Raw genomic sequence first — 20,686 nt, 5'->3', positions numbered from 1 at the left:
CCCTCCGCTACGTGTCAGACGCAAGCCACAGACCGCATCTGAAAAGTCATCTTTGAACGCGAGTCAGCGTATAAAGCATAGGCAATGATCCGTTCAGCACGTGGGCCGTGGATTCTGACTGGAAGGCTGTGGCCTGCTGTCTTGCTGATCCCGTCTCCCCGCTGAGCGTCCCCCAGCGTCTCCTGCCACCCCTGCTCTTCTACAGGACTGGACACGCACTCAGGTCCCCAAGCTCGGCTCACGCTTCCCCCTCCCCGGCGTGGAGGAAGGTGAGGGGTCGGGAGGGCGCTGGGCATCTGTGGGGGGGGCAGTGGCTCTCTCACTGCACACCTCTGTCCCCTGGTGTCCCACAGACGTCTCCCAGGACAGCCCCCCTTGTGCAGCCTCTCACGGGAGCGTCCCCATGAGGCAGGTGGTCTCAGGTGCTGTCTCCACTCTGGTTCCCAGGCCTGGGCCCAACAGGACCACCCGTGAGCAGAGGTCAGGTACGACCTGGAGCCATCCAGGCTAAGCTTCTTGCTGGACACTAGCCCCCGTGAGGCCAGTCTGTGTCTTCTCTCTTCTAGAACATTCAGTCTTTTATCTTAAATGTCTGGCTCCTGCCCTGCCATCATAAGTGCACTTGAAGCTTAAACTCACCTCGACCCTTTCTCTCTCCCCCAGCCACCAGATTCCTCAAAATATTACGGCCCATATTTACTCTGTCTACTTCCCCATCCTCTCTTCATTCTTTAATGGCTTAATTGAAATTTTATCACATACCATGCAACCCATCCTTGGCTTCTAGTATGTTGACCAGGTTGTGCATCTAGCACCACAGGAAGACCTAGAACATGTCCACCACACAGAAGAGCCTTGTCCCTCGCAGTGGCTCCCCCCAAGCTCTCAGCCCCGGCACCAGGACTCTGCTCTCTGGGTACAGACTGCCCTGTCTGGAAGTGACATAAGCCGAATTGTCCCCGCAGCACGTGGGCCTGTGTCTGGCTTCTCCACAGCCCGATGCTTCCGTGTTGTAACAGGTATCCGTCTTTGCTCCTTCCTATGGCCCACAGGCTTCCATTCCAGCATGCGCCACATCCCAGCGACATTTGGATTCTTTCATTTAAGGTGCCCACATCTCACTTAACATACCTGTGTAGGAACTCAGTTTTCTGGACTAAAAGCAAATAATTCAGGTCCTGCACATGCAGAAGCACCATTCACACGGAAGTGCAACTAAGGCGTCTCAGCGCAGAGATGGAGCCGGGCAGCCAGGACAGGAGGCTCAGCGGCCGGAGAGGTGTTATGGCCTGAAGGTCTATGTAGGTCTGTCCAGCCACCTGGGGCCCAGGAACCCTCAGGCCCCATCCCTGGGTTTGCACTGCCCCTCCATGGCACCATCTAGAGGTGTCCGCCACCCCCTCTAACACCCTGCTTCTGTTCCTGGGTCCCCGAAGGCATTGACTCAGCGCTTAAATGTGCACTCCTTCCTTCCTGGTGCCACCGCCACCGCCTGGCTCTGGCCGAGAGTCCTCACCTGGACTTGACAGCGTTTGCAATGCCCTCCCGGTGGTCTCATTCTCCTCTCAGCCATTCCCTGCAGAGGGATCTTCCTAAGATGCAGATGTGACTGTCCTTTCCTTTCTTAAATTCCCTCGGTGGTTTCCCATAACCCGTAGGAGAGTGGAAACTTTGCTGCACAGCAGATTTGGATCTACTTGGTAACCGCGGCTCCTGCCTCATGTGGCCTGGTGACTTCCATTCCCAGGCCCCCACAGGAAGCAGAATGTGGTCATGCCAGGGGACGTGGCTTCCTCCCCTTGGCATGAGCTCACTCTTTTTTTTCTCTTGTGGTATCCGGGATTGAGCACAGGGAACTTGATCACTGAGCTTCTTCCCCAGCTCTTTTTATTTTTTGAGACAGTGTCTCCCTAAATTGCCTAGGCTGGCCTCAAACTTGTGACCCTCTTGCCTCAGCCTCTTGAGTCACTGGGATTACAGGCATGTGCCACTATATCTAACTAACCTGTTATAACTTCTACTGAATCACTTGTCCAGCAGCTTGGTGAGACTCTTGAGCAGAGAAAACCTGTCTTAATTTTTGTAGCCTTGGCATCCAACATATTCAGGCCCTATAATTTTTTGTGGAATACATGAGTTTGAAAAATATTAGTGTTTCCTTGCCTCACATGACTTCATATTTGACTCTGTTGAGTTTTTCAGTTACTTTTAAAAACAGTGTTTTCTGCAGTGCTGGGGAAGAAACCCAGGGCCTCGTGCATGTTGGGCAAGTGCTCTTCCCTCTGGTCATACCCAGCCCATTTCAGTGCACAGATATGGGTGGGCAAACTCCGGCAATCACTGGCCCATTCTGGCTGCTGCCTGTGTTTGCTAACCTAGCGGGACACAGACATGTGCTTTCCACGCATGTTCCCTTGTGCATCGTCTTGGTTGCTTCTGCTCTGCAAAGCCAGAGCTGAGTAGTTTGGATAGAGTCCTGTGGCCTGCAAAGCCTAGGTTATCCACGCCTGGCCCTTTACAGGTGTGTGCACCAAGCAGGCCATGGCTGCTGGCCTTTGCTGGTCCTCCAGAGGGCTAGGATTCTTGACTTAATTATGCTCCCTCCAGAGCATTTCCAGACAGATCCCCAGTATGATCATGGCCAGCTCTGTGATTGTCATTTCCTTAATACTTTTCTAGCCATGAGGATCACAACAGGGGCAGGATAAAATAAGCATGGGCAAGCAGTCAAATAAACATCTTGCTGTTCACAGGAAGTAGGTCTGGGAATCATAGGACCCATTTCTGTCACAGGCACCTTGATGAACCTGCTAAGCAAATGGGATGCTCCTGACAGGTTGAGCCAGGCCCCCTGGCATGATGGGAGAGGCTGCTTGTGACAGATTGCTCAGGGATATCAACTATCAGGCGATGTTTGAGGTGCTGCTCAATGTTTGGAGGATCCCACAAAACAAGAGCTGTGTCTAAAGTCACTTCCTCTCTGTGAGACTGAGGGTGTGATCCCCAGCACCACCCAAAACAAAATAATGACGTTACTTACTCTCCATGACAAGGTGATCATTACGGGTCTGAATTCATCCCGGCCCTTTCCCTGGTGTCGAGTTCTAGCTCCAAACACCTGAAACTGAAAAGATGGGTCTGTACTGATGTTTTTATTATAGTTTAAACTATGCAGACTAAGGCTGATTTGTGGAGTGACTTCAGGAGAAACCTCAGTCAGAGGGGAATCACCTGTTGGGGGTCGTGTGCATCCCATTCTTTCTAGAAGTGGCCAAGAGTGCTGGATCAACTCAGGGACCCACTACAAATAGTGTTGTTTGAGCCACAAAGAAAAAAAAAAAAAAAAGAGAAGACATGGAGCTTGAAGAATGTCACCTAGAACTTTAAGCAGGAGTGGCTGGCAAGAAGATGAAGAGAGGCGGCAGTGACTTGGATGATCCCTGACAGGGGAGAGTGGCAGGTGTTCTCAGCACAGCTAGGGCATGGCACTTGGTGGCCGTGGTCCTCCTGATGCAGTAGTTCCCTGCAATTCCCTAGATTCAAAGTGTGAGTGAGCTCTTCAGCTGATGATTGACAGCTCTCCTCTGATCATCCATGAAACCAACAGAGGCAGCCACCAGCCACTCTTGTGGAGCTAATGTGCCCGTGAGGGAGACACAGGAGCCCTGCCAATGGTCCAGTGTAGGATCTGTGTAGATACCAGAGAAGGCTAGGGATGGGGACAGAGAGCTTTGCATGGGCTGCTGGGGAAGCTTCTGTGGGGGATGCAGGGAGGAGGGGAAGGGGCCGGGTGTGGGAGGAACGTGCCAAACCTGGAGGCCCAGAGCTCACTGCAGGAAAGCAGCTGGAGCACGAGGACTCAGAAAGCCCTCTGCACACCCGGGAGGTCAGGGCATCCGGCCCGCGTGAGAAATGGTCCTGGAAACAAAGCCAGGCGCTAATGAGAGAGGCATCTCATAAGCACCATGTGATGGTCCCTCGGGAGCAACTGGGCTGGCGAGGTTTCCCACTGATCCTGTTCTGAGTCAGGCAAACGCTTTTGGGAAGCCATGGTATTGCAGCTGTCAGCCTCTGGATTAGTTCAGCTTGCAGGAGGCCCAGGGGATGCTCCTGGAGGAAGGCCCGAGCTTAAGGGACCACCCTTAGCCCAAAGATGCTGAAGGCCACTAGGGCACGTTGCTGCTTGGGGGCTGGCCACGCACAGACACAGTGACCAGTTTGTCCCTTCTTTCCTTCCTTTCTTCCTCCCTCCCTCCCTCCCTCCTTCCCTCCTTCTTCCTTCCCTCCTTCCCTCCTTCCCGCCTTCCCGCCTTCCCTCCTTCCCTCCTTCCCTCCTTCCCTCCTTCCCTCCTTCCTTCCTTCCTTCCTTCCTTCCTTCCTTCCTTCCTTCCTTCCTTCCTTCCTTTCTTCCTCTTTCTGTCCTTCTTTCTCTCTCTCTCCCTCCCTTCCTTCCTTCCTTCCCTCCTTCCCTCCTTCCCTCCTTCCTTCCTTCTTTCCCCTCCCTCTTCCTTCCTCTTTCTTTTTTTCCCCAGTGCTGGGGGTTGAACCCAGATGCACTCTGCCACTGTACATCCCCAGCCCTTTTTATTTTATATTTTGAGACAGGGTCTTGCTTAGTTGCTTAGGGCTTTGCTACATTGCAGAGGCTGGCCTTGAACTTGTGATCCTCTAACCTCAGCCTCCTGAGTAACTGGAATTACAGGGAACAGGAACAGCCTCTGTGCCTGGCTGTTCTGGTTTTAAAACTGTAAGTCCTGCGTCCCACATGCAGGTAACCCTCTCAGTCCTGGGCAAAGCAGGAAGGTGGTGGTCCTGTCACTGGAGAAGTGCTCAAGGAGGTCCTGGAGAGGGAGCTCCACTCAAGATGACAGGGTCCTTGACATCTGTGACGGGGAAGAATCACAGCAGACACCAGACAATGAGGCAGAGATTTGTCAAGCAAGGGGCACACGTTCAAGTTCCCATTTGAGTTCCCAGCGGCCTCTCTGTGGAGAACCGGCCTTCTTCCCTCTGCATCCTCATATTCCTCTCAGCCTCACTACAGGGGGAGCTCAGAGACGTCATGTCCACACTGGGCTGGGAGCACAGTGGCATCTCCCTAGAAAGCCACTTCTCTCACACTTCACCCTTGCCAGATTCAGGGGGTAACATTCCTCTGACAGGAGCAGCACAATGTCTCACTGCGTCTCGTCATCAACCTAGTGAGGTCCAGACAATCAACGCGCAGAAGATCTTTGCTGTGTCACTGCACGTGGTATGGCACCTTGAACTGTCACGGGACATTTAAAACCTTTTCATTATAAAGTGATATTTCCATACTGCCAACAACCACGAAGAGCAGAGATGAGTGAGGGCTGACACAGCTTCATCGACAGAGCAGACTATTGTGACACGACCCCCGTCTTAGTCCAGCAGGCTGCTATGACAAGACACCATCAACGGGGCTTCTCCTAAACAACAGAAGGTCATTTCTCACAGTTCCGGAAGCTGCAAGTCCACGATCAAGGTGCTGGCAGGGTCCTGGCCTGGCAAGGATCCACTTCCTGTTTCATAGGTGGTTTCTTCTCACCTTGTCCCACAAGGTCAAGGGTGAAGATCTCTCAGGCCTCCTTCTCGGGGGTGCTAGTCCCATTTATACGGGCTCCACCCCCATGACTCCATCCCCTCAGAGGCCCCTTCCTGAGACCAGGGAGCATGATGGGTCCTCCAAGCCAGTGCCACCCATCTATGTGGTCAAACAGCTCTTTCTAAACAATGCTTGCCGCCTGTTTTACATAGTTATTCAAACAGCAGCAGCAGTTCTCACACGCTGTGTTGGGGCCATGTCTTGTAGGGAGCTTGAAGCCAGGCTCAGTGGTATTTTCAGACAGGGTTTTCTTTCAAATGCTGAGCATCAGTTTCTCCCTGCCAGCTGAGGTGGCCTGGGGACTGTCTGTGGGGGGCTCGCACGTGGCCCACACAATGGCCGCTGGCTTTGCCCAGGCTCTGCAGCCGCTTTTCACACAGGCGTTTTAGATCTGCGTCTGTTAATTTCCATCCAGAACTCAACTCTGCTTTACATCCTGGACACCAGCTGGGTACACTGGGTAATGCCAGCACTGTACCTTTAGAGGGAAGCTTCTGGGACGGTGTTGCAGGTAATGCGACACATTCCCCAGCCGGCCTCCCGTGACATCACCACATCCGACAGCTTAACCATGTAGACAGGCCTGGCATCTGCAGTTAGTCTGTGTCGGTTGGGGTCCTTGTTCGTTGCTCCCTGGCCTCCATCCACCTGCTCATTGATTGATAATGGTCTTGGTGTCAAGCCACACTCAGTGCTCCAGGGGTCAATGTAGCTTCACTCTGACCCTGAGAGGCGGATGCTGTTCTTGTCCCTGCAGTTCACACACAGGTGGGTGGTGGAGCAGGAGTCCCAGCCCAGGTGCCCACCTCCTTTCCCCACCGCTCCCAGCTGCTCGGCACTTCCTCAGGGTGTCCCCACCCGTGTGCCCTGGCAGATGCTTGGGAGGGCTCCAGGAACTGTCCCTTCTGGATCTTTCCAGCCCTGCATTGTGTGGGGTGAGCCCTGCACAATGGCAGCACTGGCCCAGAAGAGGCAGTGTCCACGTCCCCAGGCTGAGGACAGGGTGGCTGCTGAACCCCAACAGGATGACAGGACAGCCTTCTACACAGCCTTTCCATCCTGAACTTCTCTTTTAAACACCTTTTTCACACGTTTGCTAGTCAGGAGGGAATAACTACGACGTTCTGAGTGAGGGTTTGCTTTTTAGAGCCCTTTCAAATGTTGATGCCTCAGTTTAAAAAGGAGAAACACCAGGGTTAATCTGGAGCTCAGAATAGAGGTAAAAAGGGCCATTTTGCCACCAGGCCATGCTTCCAGGCCATGGGAAAGGCCCATGGAGCAAATGGCCTGCACTTCACCCTCACCTCCCCATCCATGCAAAACACACCCTCGAAGACAGATCAAAAGCTCTTTGGATGCTTTTATTGACAATTAAGCACAACTGTACACATACTTGTCAGATATTTCAGAGAAAAATAAAGATTCTTCTGCAAAGATCTTACTTCCATTTTTGTGCTATATTTCATTACAGTGTTCGTGTTCAAATAATATGTGATTTGTGTTCATACTCAGTGCCTGCTTTCCCTTCTAGTTATTTTAAGAATCACTATTCTACTCTGGAAAAAAAATCACCCGAAAGGAGCCCATGTTGGACAGCTGGACAGCCCCAGGGCTCCTGAGGTATCTGGAACTCGGCAGCAAACCTCGTGCCGGCACTGCAAACCCAACACGCCATGCAGGTTTGGAAGGAGGCAGTAGCGACAGTATCATAAAGGAACAGCTAGGACTGACACGGTGCCCTGTGTGCCACAGGACAGGCCTTTGCCCCTGATGGCCACACTGGGTCAGCGGAAGGAGCTGCACTTGGCTGGAATTGTCAGTGACTCAGTCCTGATCGGGGTCGAGGCCGAGCATAGCCACGGACCCTCGGGATGTGGGCATCCAGCAGCCTTCAGCTTGTGGAGCAGCTGGGCTTTCTAACAGGATGAGGCCAGAGGAGGCTGTACCTGCGGACATCACTGCCCTGACTTGTCCCAGAGCAGTGCCCGTCAGGGAGGGGAGGACAAAATGTTCCCTGGAGGCTGAAGGAAGGTCCTCGAGACCTGGCCTGGGAAACCCCTTCTCCTCCCACCATCAAGGACCACAGGGAGCCCATCTAAGAGGAGAAGGCTGGTGGCTGGTTCAGTTTCCAGCTCCCTAAACCCAGAGGGGCCTCCCTGTGCCAGAAACTCTTCTGCCCTCAGTTACATTCATGGTCTTCCTGAGGAGTCAGGCCAAAGGCAGCTCCTGTGCTTTCTCACCTGCATATTGTGTGGCAGAAAAAGAAGCTCACAGTGTCTAGAGTAATTTTTTTTTTTTGATGTGTAGCACATGCCTCAAAAAAAAATAATAAAGTTGAAAATCTGATCAACACTCAAATTGGATGCATGTAACCTGAGGAATATTCTAGTGTGAGTTTACTGTCCTATGCAAAGAGCTCTCCTTACAGGAGCCCACTGCCCATGCTGGGTTCCCTGGGACTAGCAGCGGAGGGGGAGTGGGGACACAGAGGGCCTGCACCCTTCTAGTGGAGAGGTTCAGAAGCACTTTCATCTGGCTAGCTCTGGAAAGGCTCCTTTGAAGATTCTACTTAATAACCTGCACTTTTGTTAGCATTGAGTGTCATTATGAAACAGTTTCTGAAAATGTCTCCTTTGTAGCACTTTATCCATTAAAGTGACGCCAAATGCATGAGCTAATTTCCAAGCTGCAAAATGAATACTTAAAATCAAACGATAGATTTTGTAATATTTTCAGATAAATGACTTCTTTCTAAAGTAGCAAATAATTAAATGGAATGAAAGCACATTAAGTGTTGCTTTCTTCCCTGTAATTTAAACATTCAACATTCAAATTGGCTTTTATAATTTCTCACTTAGTTGACAAGCTGATTTGTGCATAGTTGATATTTCATCAGCACAATTTATAAAGATAGAATTCTTCGGGCTAACCACATATTTTTGACTACTGCCCGGGGTTTTCTGAGGACCAGATGCTCTCTGAAAAGTTGAGTGTTGAGTGTTGCTCTGAGAGCCATGAACACGGTTCTGAGAGTCCATGCAGCCTACTTGCAGAAACCCCCCTCAGGCAAGAGTCCCCTGGAGCTGTTCCCACCTTGCCAGTGGCCCCTCCACCATGTTTGCTGAAAGCAGAATGCGGGAAACCAATCTGGAGGCATCTCTCAGGTGCCGAACCAGTCTGACTTGAATCATGCAAGGATGAGGATCTACTCAACATAGGCCGGCTGCCCTTTAATCTGGGCATAATTCCGAGGCTTGAAAAGGCCTCTTGCTGGTGTTAGAATTAGCTCTGCTGTTTTTCATGGATGTAGTGAAAGAGATCCAGGCGCTTCCTCTGTAATTTTGCTTTTGTGGTTGTGGAAAGACCTTGAGGTCGTGTTCGCGTGTGTGAGTGTGTGTATGTGTGTGTGCGAGCTTGTCCAGAGGTGTCTGGAGAAAAGTGAAGCAGCGAATGAAGGCGGGACGCTGCGAGCTCTGAGCAGGAGGCGTGGCCGGGGCGTGGCCGGGGCGTGGCCGGGGGCGTGCCCGGGACGTGCCAAGTCGCCAGCTACGCGTCGAACCAGTGGTCGCCCATGCAGGCGCGGTTCCACTCACAGCCGCAGTTCCAGCACCACTCCAGCCTGCACTGGGGCTGCGGACACTTCATGTGCATGCATCCTCCTGTGGGCGACAAAGGACACAGCCGCGGTAGGTTTGCAGCAAACCAGGAGAACACAGCCCCGGCCACAGGCTAGTCTGGAGGTCCCCCCGTAAGTGAGCTGTCGTAGGCCGTTCAAGGGCAGAGGGAGTCTGAGCAGAGAGGGACTCAGAAAGCAGGGAGGCGCTCTGCAGCCCTGACATTCACCCAGAGGCAAAGGGAACAGCACCCCCCCTCCCCCCAGCAAAGCTTATTTGTAAATCCGAGCTTCTCTCTTTTTCCTGAAATGGGATTTAGAGACAAATGCTTCAGATTTCAGTCAACTCCTCATTGAAATACATTTAAATATATATTGAATCCAATGTTTTAAATACATTAAATACACTTAATAATTCAATACCTGATAATGTATTATGATTACTTTTATCATTTCTTTGGAGATACTTAGCTTGGCCAAAGTCATAAAACAGGTATTGGGACAGCATATTACTACTGATTGGGAATGTGTCCCTTAATGCTATTCTAAATTTCATTTAGGAAGAGAAGGCTAGCAAGGAGCTAACTAGGAGCTCTGCATGACTCATTTACTCCTCAAAAACACTGAGATCAGAGGGTTACTTGGTTGTAGAATTCTCTCAAGGCAAAGTGCTTTTCAGTGTTGCTGCCTGAGATTAACCAAGGTCTGTGATTGTCCCTTTTGTTTTTGTGCAGGGCCCGCCTCTTAAGCCCTTCTCTGGGGCCTTATTCTGGGATTCCGGCCTCCCGCATGTTAAATGCTGTCTCTGTTGGCTTCTGGGGCTCGGAAGCCAGCTCTGCCCGAGGTGCAGCCAGCCGTTTGTGTGAAGCCTTGCACAGAGACAATGGCTTTGGACTGATTTCCTAGACATGGAAGCCAAGCAGTTTCTTTGCTTGACATTGAGCACTCCATTATTCAATTTACTAATTATCTTGTTGGTGCCTCCCTTTGTTCTTGCAAAAATGTCCAAATAATTGCTTCAGTACTATCTCATTTTTCCTATAAAACTAGTATGAGACCTTCCATCAATTTAAAATATTTATGAATATATAGATATCGGCATTTATCTTAGGATAACTTGGATACGTTTAAAATCCTCTACTTTCTACTTCTTCTTGTTTCTTTCAAAGATCATGAAAATTGATGATAGAAAATAAAATTTGCAGTAGAAAATGAATCAGAAAACTTATGACACTTCTTACTTTGGATAGTGTCCTTTCAACACATTAATTTAATGGTCATACCTTATGATGTAAATAATCCAATAAAATAGGGTGATGCTGTAAGATTACTTAGTTTCCCCAAAATATCAAATATATTTTCGAGCAATATGTTACAGTTCAGCGAATTAAAGGCATTCTAAATGACAGTGAGAATGTTTTCCTAATACATCAAACTTTTAATGCACCTAGAATACTAGGGTAACGAGTCACATTTTATCATAGAAACTAGAATCACAATGGTGGGGCAGCATCAGACAGGAAGTGGAGGAGAGGTCTCCAGTCATCAGTGTTTTCCTGCTTACTGTAGAGAGGTCTTGTGGCTTCGAGGCCTCCTGGGCTGACCTACACCATCTAGGTTTGTGTGGGTGTGCTCATGACATTCACACAATGACAAAGTTGTCTGATAACACTGCTCAGAGAAGGCCCTGTTGGCAGGTGACACAGGACCATAAACGGCAGCGGGAGCTGCTGACAGAAGGTGCACACTGATTTGAGATATTGGTGTGAAGGGACTACGGCCTCCTCCCGTGAGCCCTGTCCATCGACAGGCACCCAGGCCCATGCAATAGCCAGCCCTGCTCTGGCCAGCAGCTCCTCCTCGGGATTAAGGCATGAACCGAAGCTCGGGAGCAACCTGAAGGCAAACTACCTGACAACAGGCATTTGCTGGTCAGAGAATGGAGCCAGAGTCTCGTCTGTGTGAGACGGAAGTGAGCAAGGACATTTCTGGGGACTGGAGGGTGTCCCAGGAGCCCGTGCCCTGGTTTACTCTGCATTTAAGTGGAAACTGCTCTCCCTGTCAGCGTCACCGAAGGAAAGCTGCTTCCTAAGATTCTGCAGAATGTGGAACAGACCCAGATGAGAACTAGGTGATGAAGCTTTGCCCCTGGGGATGAGGCTCTGATTGGTTACACTACAGTGAAAAACACTAGAGCTATCACTAATAAGCTCAAAGCGCCTGCTTTCCAGTCCAGGAATTAAAAACCCAGAGAGGAAGAATCAGTGCTTTCTATTTATAGTTCATAAAACTATTTCCACGAAATAACTCGACTGGGAAGCTTTCCTGTGGTCGTCAATCACTGGCTCCTTCGACTCCACCTCTGAGCCTGCTGCATGGTGGGAGTCAAGGCAGACCTGGATCACTCCCTGTCCTAGGGATCAATGTCAAGCCTGGCCTGTCCTACCTACTGGCCAAGCTCCTGCCTGCAGGGTCCAGGCACATTGACAGGGTGGGTCTCTGCTGCACGTCGGGCTGGGCTGGCATTCTCGCCTGGTCCTTCCATGTTACCAGGCCTGGGGTGTCCCCTCCACTGCTTCCTTGCCCGGCCCAGTTGTGCTCAAGCTTCCGTTCTTGGCTCAGGTGGCCCGACCTCCGGAAGCCTCCTCCCAACCACGGGGCTCTGGGCTGTAGCAGGTGGCTTCCCTTATCCTCTTCTATTGCTAGTATCTGTTTGGGTCTGTGACTTTTTAATTTGACAAATATTTACGTCCAGGCGCTCTGCCGGACATAGGCAAGGTCTGACCTCTTGGAGCTCATTTCTTTCAGACGAGCAGAAACTCATAACACATTGAACAGTGACTTCCAGGGTGGGTGTGAATGCTCTGAAGTCACGGTGGGCCGGCCATGGGCCATGCTGGGCGGGTGGCGAGTGCAGGTGGGGGAAGCCAACACCCAGGGGAGGGGGAAACTGGCATTCAGGACTCCTGTGTAGGGGGTGTGCTTGGGATCGACTGGAAGGAAAGGGGAGTAGGTAGGGTTGGGCAGAGTGCAGCCCAGACACAGCCCGAGGGAGACCACAGGGCCACAGCAGCTCTGCAGAGCTGTCCCCGGCTCTGTTAGTGGATTGGGAGCTTTGACTCCATCAACAGCCCTGGCTGTGGGCTTCCCTGGGGAAGGGAGTGACTCAAACTGATTCTCTGCAGCAGAGGGGACTCCCCAGCGGACTAGAGCTGAGAGCCGTCCCTGACGGTAGATGCTGACCCACACTGGACACTGAAGAGAAGCAGAGGCAACATTTCCTGGCTCACCGACTCCCTTCTCTCCAAGCTCCCAAAGCAACACCTGGCTCACTGAGCTCAAACCCCACAGACCCCTGGGCAAGGTCCCCTTCCCTACATGATGCCAGAGGGAGAGCCTGGCAGGCATTGAAGGGGCCACGCACACCCCACTGTTGCTGGCAGGGCCTCCCAGACAGACTGGCCTGATTTTTACCAATTGCTTTTTTCTGATTATATAGCATTATAAAAAAATTAGAACAGGAAAATAAAATCATCCTTGATCCAATTATACCTAGGCTACCCACGGTGTCATTGTGGATGCTTGCTTTCCAGTGGTTTTCTTTCTCTCCTATTTTTTCACATGCATCTGTACTTCAAACCTGAGAACCTAGGCACTCGCTTTGGGAATTCTGCTTTGTCACTTAGGAGGGGCGGGAAGCACTTCCCTGGGCTTTCCTAACATCTTCACTGAGCACCACCAGAACCTGCCAGGAGCTGAGCTCTGAGCAAGCGCAGTTAAGATGCACTCTCCTGACTGCCAATCAATCCTGCAGGAACATTCTATTATAGACCCACTGCATAGAGGCACTAAGGCCCAGAAGGCCACACAGTACGTGGCAGAGCCCAGACTCCAAGTCGACCCCTGAGAACCCAGAGTCTGTGTTCTCAGCCCCTGTGGTGCAGTAGGGAGGGGTATGGAGTGCTTCCCCAGGGCTTCTCACACTGAGGTGAGCTAGAGGACTCTGGGTCTTTCCTAACATAAATAATACTGCAATTGGCAGGTTTTGCCTAGCAGATGTGTGTGCATGTGCATATATGCATATATGGTTTGTAAAAGCATGTGCATATGTAAGTGTCATATATGTGTGCCTCTGAGCATGTGCTTTTTTGTGTATGTGGTGTGTATATGCGTTTGCAGGTGGTATATGTGCATGTGTATGTGTGCATGTGTATGTGTGCATGTGTATGTGTGCATGTGTGTGGTGCATGTATGTGACATGTGCACATGTATGGCATGTGTACACATGCACATGTGCATGTGTGCTGTGTATGTATGTGCATATGTATGGTATATATTTGCACATATGTCTTTGCACATACAACTTGTGTATGTTTGTGGTATATGTTTTATATGTGTGTCTGTGTATGTGTGTATGTGCTGTGCATGTGTCACAGGTGGAATATGTGTATGTGTATGTATTGGTGTGTGTTCATGTGGAGACACACACATGTGTCATGTGTATGCATTCACATATCTGGGCACATGCATCTGTAATGTGCATGTATGTAAGTGATGTGTGTATGGGCATGTGTGAGGATGCATGTGCATGTATATATGAAAGTGTTTATGGTGTATGTGTGTGTGTTGGGATGTGTGTATGTGGTGTACATGTTTGCATATGGTGTATGTGTGCATGTGTCATGTGGTATGTGTATGGGCATGTGTACATATGGATATACATGCATTTGTGTATGTTTGCTGTGTGTGGTTTATGGATGTGGTGTTTATATTTGTGTGTATATATGTGTGTTATCTGTATGCGACATGTTTGCATGTGGTGTCTGCACATGTGTGTATATGCATGCATGTGCATGTGCACGAACATGTAGGTGGAATAGACATACATGTTTATGTATGTGGCAATGTGTGCATATGTACACATGACTGTGTAGCATGTATGTAGTGTGTATTTGGGGGTATTTGCATGGATATGGTATGTATGCATGTAACTGGAGTGTGTATGTATATATGTGTTGTGTGTACATAGGCATATGTGTGTGTCATCTGTGACTGTGCAATTAGTGTATGTGTACATGCATGCATGTGGTATGTGTGCTTATGTGTATCTGCATATGTAAATATGGGTGTATGTACCTATGTGCATGTGCATGATGTATGCATGTGTGTGGTGTTTGTATGTATGTGGTGTATATCTGTATGTGTGGTGTGCATGTATATAGTATGTATAGTATTCATGTATGTGGTATATAAGTGATGTGTATGTATGTAGGTGTGTGTGCATGGGTATATATATGTATTTGTAAATGTATGTAGTATATGTGTGTGTTTTTGTTATGTGCTGTGTGCTTACATGTCTGTGGTATATGTACATATATGTGTGTGCATGTGGTGTGTATATGTGTGGTGTCTATGTGCATGCATACGTGGTGCGTATGTATGTTGCATGGGTATGCTGTGTATGTGTTGTGTATGTATGTGATATGTGTATATGCATGTGGCATGTACATACATGTGCTTGTATGTGGTGTGTTTCTACATGTGGTATATGTGCCAACACATATATACACAACACATACACACCACAAACATACACAAATACATCAAAAGCACATACTACATACATACACATATGTTTACACACACCACATACATATACACACACTGCTTACACACTATATACATACACTGCAACACACACAACCCACCCACATACATGCATGTACATACAATATACACACCACACACATCACTGACATACACATTCCTACAGATACAAAGGCACTGACACACCACACATACACATGCCACATGCACACAGGCTTACTCATATTTACACATACACATGTATTCATACATTCGCATACACATATACAAATACATACATATACACATTACATGCAAACACATAATCAGATACATGTACACATACCATGAACATACACATAATAAACACAAACACATAATACTGCATACTACATAAGCATACACAAATACATACACACATACATATGCACAAATACACACAGCCACATACCCCACATACATATAATACCACAAATACACATGCACACCTGTACCCCCACATATCACATACATATCCATACATATGAACACCATATACACATGTATGAACACATCACATGCATACACACATAAACACATACATATATACACATGCACCACATACACAGCACATACAGATGCAAAACATACACCTACCACATACACATACCTGTACTGCACACACAGGACGAATGCATGCACACATACATGCACACACACCACATACATACCACATACACCACATACACTCACCTTAATACATACTGCACATATATACACACCACACACATAAAACACACCATATACACAGACATCAGAAACACAGACACAGACATGCATTAACACATTCATACATACCACATGCATACATACATGCACATACACAGATGCACAATACATTCCACACATACATAGAGCACAAATACACAGGCACATACATACCAGTCACATATAAGCACACATGCACACAGCAAACATACACACAGCAGATACATGGATATGCACACACATCCCACATGCATACACAAGTGAATATGTGGCATGTGTATGCATGCATGTGGTATGTATGTGTGTGCATATGTATTTCAGATTGTTTTTTAGGATAGATTTCCAGAACTAGATTTATTAGGTCAAAGAACAGAGACATTCTAAGTTCTTTATATGTGTTTGCCAAGTGGTTTCCAGAAAAGTCGTGTTGACTTGTAAGTTCTTACCAATTTGAGGATTATCCTTAAAAACAAAACAAAAAATGTACACAAAACAAAAATTCTTTGATCCTAGCAAAACGGCCTCAGGGTTGAATTCGTTGTTAGAATCCCTGTGCCACGGAGTGCTGGCCTGTCCCTCAATAGCCCCCCGTTCCCCGTGAAGGCCTGGCCACTTCTTCCCTTGTGCTTGCCGGTGCCAGCATGCAGTCTGGGTGAGGCGGCAGGACTGCAGGCTCTCCCGGGTCCCTCGCGTGCCCCCCACTTTCTCTGGAAACCCTCCAGCACTCAGAGGAAAGGTGCGGGCGCACGGGTGAGTTCTCCCTTCCTCAGCACCCCTGATTCAAACGCTGGCTGGCTGCTCGGAGCTGAGTCCTTTGCGCTCTTGCTGAACGACAGCTGGGGACAGGGAGACGCGAGTGCCCGTGGGCGCAGCCGGCGCTCAGAGCAGGACGTGGGGCGGCTGCACCTGCTGCTTCGTGTTCCTTAGGCCTGGGACAGTGCGCTGCCGGACTCCCACTGGCAGAAGCGCTGCGTATCTACAAAGGGCCCCAGGGCGCCAGCTGCGCGGCTCTCGAGGGGAAGGCGCTGCGTGATGGATGGGGCAGGTACCGCCAAGGGTGCGAGGTGGCGCCTCCCTGTCCCGAGTGCGGGGGCCCCAGCCATGCCGCTCGTGTTCCGCAAGAGCACCCGGCGCAGCCTCCCGGCCGCCGCGCACACTCACCGTTTTTTTCGACGGGCACTCCACAGTGAGGGCACGGCTTGGTGGTTCTCTTGATGGTTTCCTTGGAGGCCTCTTCCCAGCGCGCGCGCTCCGCGGCTCTCTCGTCCACCCTGTAGGCCTGGGTGGGCAGACAAGAGGACGCTAGACTCAGGTCTACCACCGGCCTTAAAGCAGGCGCGACTTCAGCGAGAAGCTGGAACGCAGCCGGCCTGACCGTGCTGGACAGCTCTGGGCACAGGCCGGCGCATTCTTGGCACCTGGCTGCAGCTGATGTGATAAGAGCGACTGCACGGTGGCGCAGTGCACAGGCCTCTACTCTGTTGTCTTCACCACGGTAATGAATGTGCCACCTCTGGGGGTGGTGACGGGTGTGGGGACCAACGCTTATGTGTGCTTCTTAGCAGGGACCTCCTCAGGTGTGAAATGAGCACACTAGCGTTCATCTCACGTTGAGTTAGATCAGTACTAGTGGCCCAATACCTGGAAATCGAGAGTCTGTGGCATGCCCAAATCTTTGCTTTTAAACTCTATTCTAATCTCATTTTTTACTTCTTGCACCTAGGAAATGGGGACCTCCAAATGCTGTCCCAGAGACGGCAAGATCAAAGAAATGTCTGAGAAGGGTTCAGGAGCTGTGGACACAGGTTAGAAGCAGGCCCTGGGGCCAGCTGCCCGGGCTCCACTGGGGTGTGACTTTGCACACATTCCAGAATGGAAAGAATCAAATATAGCCAGTATGGAGAAACACACGTTCAAAAGCCGAGCCTCAAAGAAACTATGTAAAATTCCAAGAAGCTGGAATATAAAAATGTAAAAAGCTCACCACAGAAAAAACTAGCCAGTTTATTTCCCTATTATTAGGGAAAACTAATAGTTAAAGTTAGAAACCAGCTAAGGAGTTGCACAGCAAATGAGATGCCAGTGGAGAGAGGATTTGTGAACTGAAAGGTGGAGCCGAAGAAATCCCACAGAATGCAGGTCAGAGAGCCAAGGAATGAAAATGTGAAGGGACGTCGTCGGGACATGGGGATGAGGCAAGAAAGCCCGGAATTTCTCTAGCACTCCAGAAGAACAAGAGGGACAAATGGCATTTAAAGAGACAGTGGCAAAGAAAACTCAGATTATCTGAAAAGAAGTTACGATTATTTTGACAGCCGATTTCCTAGCCAAGGATATTGGCAGACATGCCCTTCAAAGTCCTGAAGCACACACCAGCCCACCAGGATTCCATGTAGGTAAATCAATTTTCAAGTGTGAAGACTTTTAGCCACAAGATAAAGAGTGCTACCTATCAACAGAACTTCACTAGAGGAACAGATAGGAAAAGTCCAAAAGGGAACATGTGGGCTTCAAGAAGCAGCTCTCGGCAAAGAAAATGGTAATAGGTGGGTAAATTAGAGTGGTTATTAGCCATATAAAAATGACAATTTGTTGGTTCAAAATCAAGGTGGAACTAAAACAGTGGAGAAGAATAGCACATGAGAGAATTAAATAGTGCAAAGGGGCTTGACTTATTCAGACTGTTATTAGACTTTTTCACATTAACATGTTTAAATTTCTAGGTTAACTGGTAAAAGAAGAGAAAGATTTCTCTCTCTGAACAAGAACAAAAATATAAGTGGGAAAGTAAAAAACAAAACAAAAAAGCCAAAAAGAAGGAAATAAATGATAGTAAAGACATACAGAAAGTAATAAAAGTTCTAAAATTAAGTGTCAGAAATGACTTGCAAATGTCTCACCAATCACAAGAGCACAAACAGCCTCTAATCTGGAGCACGGCTTGTCCTGCCTTGTAGTGCTGTAAATAAAGTTTTATTGGACCGCAGTCATGTTTATATAGTGCCTGTGGTTTATATGTTGGAATTGAGCTGCAAGTCATTGCAGGATTGATGACCTGTTTCCTGGCTGGCGTGGGGGGGGGCATTCTCGGTTTCTAGAGTGGTTCCATTCCCTCGCTCTTGGCGCCTTCTGTCTTTGAGAGTAGCACTGACAGATAGATTCCCTGCCATGCTGGAACTGCTCCTGTCTCTAGAATGTTCTGCTAAGGCCCCTGTGTTAAAGGCGTGGTTTCCAGGCTGTGGCACTATTGGAAGGTGGTGGAAGCTTTTAAGAGGGAGGCTTTGTGGGAGGTTTTAGCTCGGAGTTGTGCCCTTGACTGTGGGACCCCAGTCTCTTCCTCTGTGGCGTCCCTGGCTAGGAGGTGAGTGACCTTGCTCTGCCTACACTCCCCACCATTGTGTGCTTCTCACCACAGGCCCCAAAGCTTGGGGCCAACCAATCATGGACTAAACCCTCCAAAGCTGTAGAGAAAATAAACCGTTTTGCTTTTTAAGCTGATCATCTCAGGTATTTGTTAGAGCCATGGAAAGCTGATTAACACATGCTCTGTTTCTCAAATTTCACCTGGCAAAGGGCCCCTGTTTTTATGGGCTTGTGTGTTCAGATTGGGTCCTTAGTCTGTTTGCGGCTGCTACAACAGAACACCCTGAGCTGGGAAATTTATTAGGCGCTCTTGGTTCTCTGGCTGAGGATCTAAGCACACGGCTCCAGTGTCTGCCTGGCATCTGGCTGGGGACTTCCTGCAGTACTGAAACATGGTGAGGGTGTCACTGGCAAGGCGGAGCAAGGTGCTGGGCTTCCCTTCCTCCTTCTTACAGCCTTGACTATCCTCCTGGAGCCCATCTGAGCCCAACTACCTGCCAAAGGCCCCGTCCCACATTTCAATAGCATAGGAATTTGGGGGTTGAACCCAGGGCCTTGCCTGTGAGGCAGGTGCTCTACCTCTGAGCCACGCACCCCACCCAGCCAGGGGATGAGGTTTTTCACACATGAACTTTTGGAGGCCACATTTAAACCACAGCAGATTACATTGAGTAATCTAGGATAATCAACCTTTAATCTTATTTGCAAAGTCCCTTCTGCCATATTAGGCAACATATTTGCAGGGCCACAGAGCCAGGTGGGGGTGTTGTTCTAGGCCCTCTACATGGCTGACCAATGCACCCTGATTCAGAGCAGGGTAGGTGAAGACACCTGCAACCTTAGAATAAAGGCAAAATGGAGATGGCATAACATGGCTTTAGCACCAAGGGAGGGGAGTTCTTGTCCGCCTGCCTAACAGTCACCCAGCTCTCCGGGGGTGGGCAGTAGCCCTGTGCTAATCACCACCTACAACCTGGAGAGGGCCCAGGGCTTTCGTAGCCTGGAGCAGCAAGGGGTGAACTTGTGGGGCATGCAGAGAATAGGTTCCTAGAAGGGTAAGGCTCCATTCCCCCAGGGCAGTAACTGGCTCTGCACGGAGCTTGGGGATCCAACTTCTGCCCTCCTTTCCCAGCGGGTGAGTGGCAATTCTGCTCCTTTCACATGCATGGAACCTGCTCTCTTGTCTGTGGCCGGTTTCCCCACTAATCTGATGACTTACTTGTCTGCATGGGTGAAGGAAAGCTGCGCTTCAGAATCATGTCCCAACACCTGCCAAGTGGGTGGCTGGGGTGGGGCGGGCAGCTGGCCCAGATCCTGCGCCCAGGAGGGAGGGGCTGGAAGCAGCAGCAGCAGCATCTGTGAGCGAGGAGGGTGCTGTGGGCAGTGGTCGGGTAGGTGCAGCATGCCCAGAGGCAGGTCTTGGCATCCCCTGGCTCAGCTGAAGCCCGCCTGGCCCCAGCACTGTCTGTAAGGACACGCAGAGGCCCTAAATGCCAAAGCCCAGCCTTTCTTTGTCCTTGTTGTTCCATCCTTACTGATGCTATCCCCAGGCCATCTTCCTTCCAGGCAAAGCAGAGTCACCCAGAAGCTTCTCAGAAGTCCCCACCCTCCAACCCCCCCAGGTCACGGTACTTTTGTTGCTTCCTACCTTCACCCACAGGAGTGAGGGACCGTGTCACTGCTGCTGGCCTGTCTGACATGCTTGGCCTGTGCCTGGGAGCCTGGCCTAGACCTTTGACTGTCAGTTCCTG

General features: G+C 49.7%; 1 protein-coding gene across 3 annotated transcripts in view; it reads right to left on the bottom strand.

Moving 5' to 3' along the window:
- Positions 1 to 6,966: 6,966 nt before the first annotated feature.
- The window catches only part of PRKN (parkin RBR E3 ubiquitin protein ligase), a 1,234,090-nt gene continuing 1,220,370 nt past the window's right edge, over positions 6,967 to 20,686 (bottom strand). For all 3 annotated transcript variants that reach the window (XM_079148625.1, XM_079148626.1, XM_079148627.1), the window contains exons 11-12: positions 16,734 to 16,851; positions 6,967 to 9,285 (exon numbers count right to left, since the gene is read on the bottom strand). In XM_079148625.1, coding sequence (XP_079004751.1) covers positions 9,173 to 9,285; positions 16,734 to 16,851 — 231 coding nt within the window. In that variant the 3' untranslated portion in view covers positions 6,967 to 9,172. The remainder of the gene's footprint in view (positions 9,286 to 16,733; positions 16,852 to 20,686) is intronic.

Source organism: Sciurus vulgaris (genome assembly GCF_902686455.1).
Source record: "Sciurus vulgaris genome assembly, chromosome: 7".
In the NCBI taxonomy this organism is placed as follows: Eukaryota; Metazoa; Chordata; class Mammalia; order Rodentia; family Sciuridae; genus Sciurus; species Sciurus vulgaris.
Note: the sequence above shows the minus strand (reverse complement) of the source record. Positions and strands in the feature narration are given on the sequence as shown.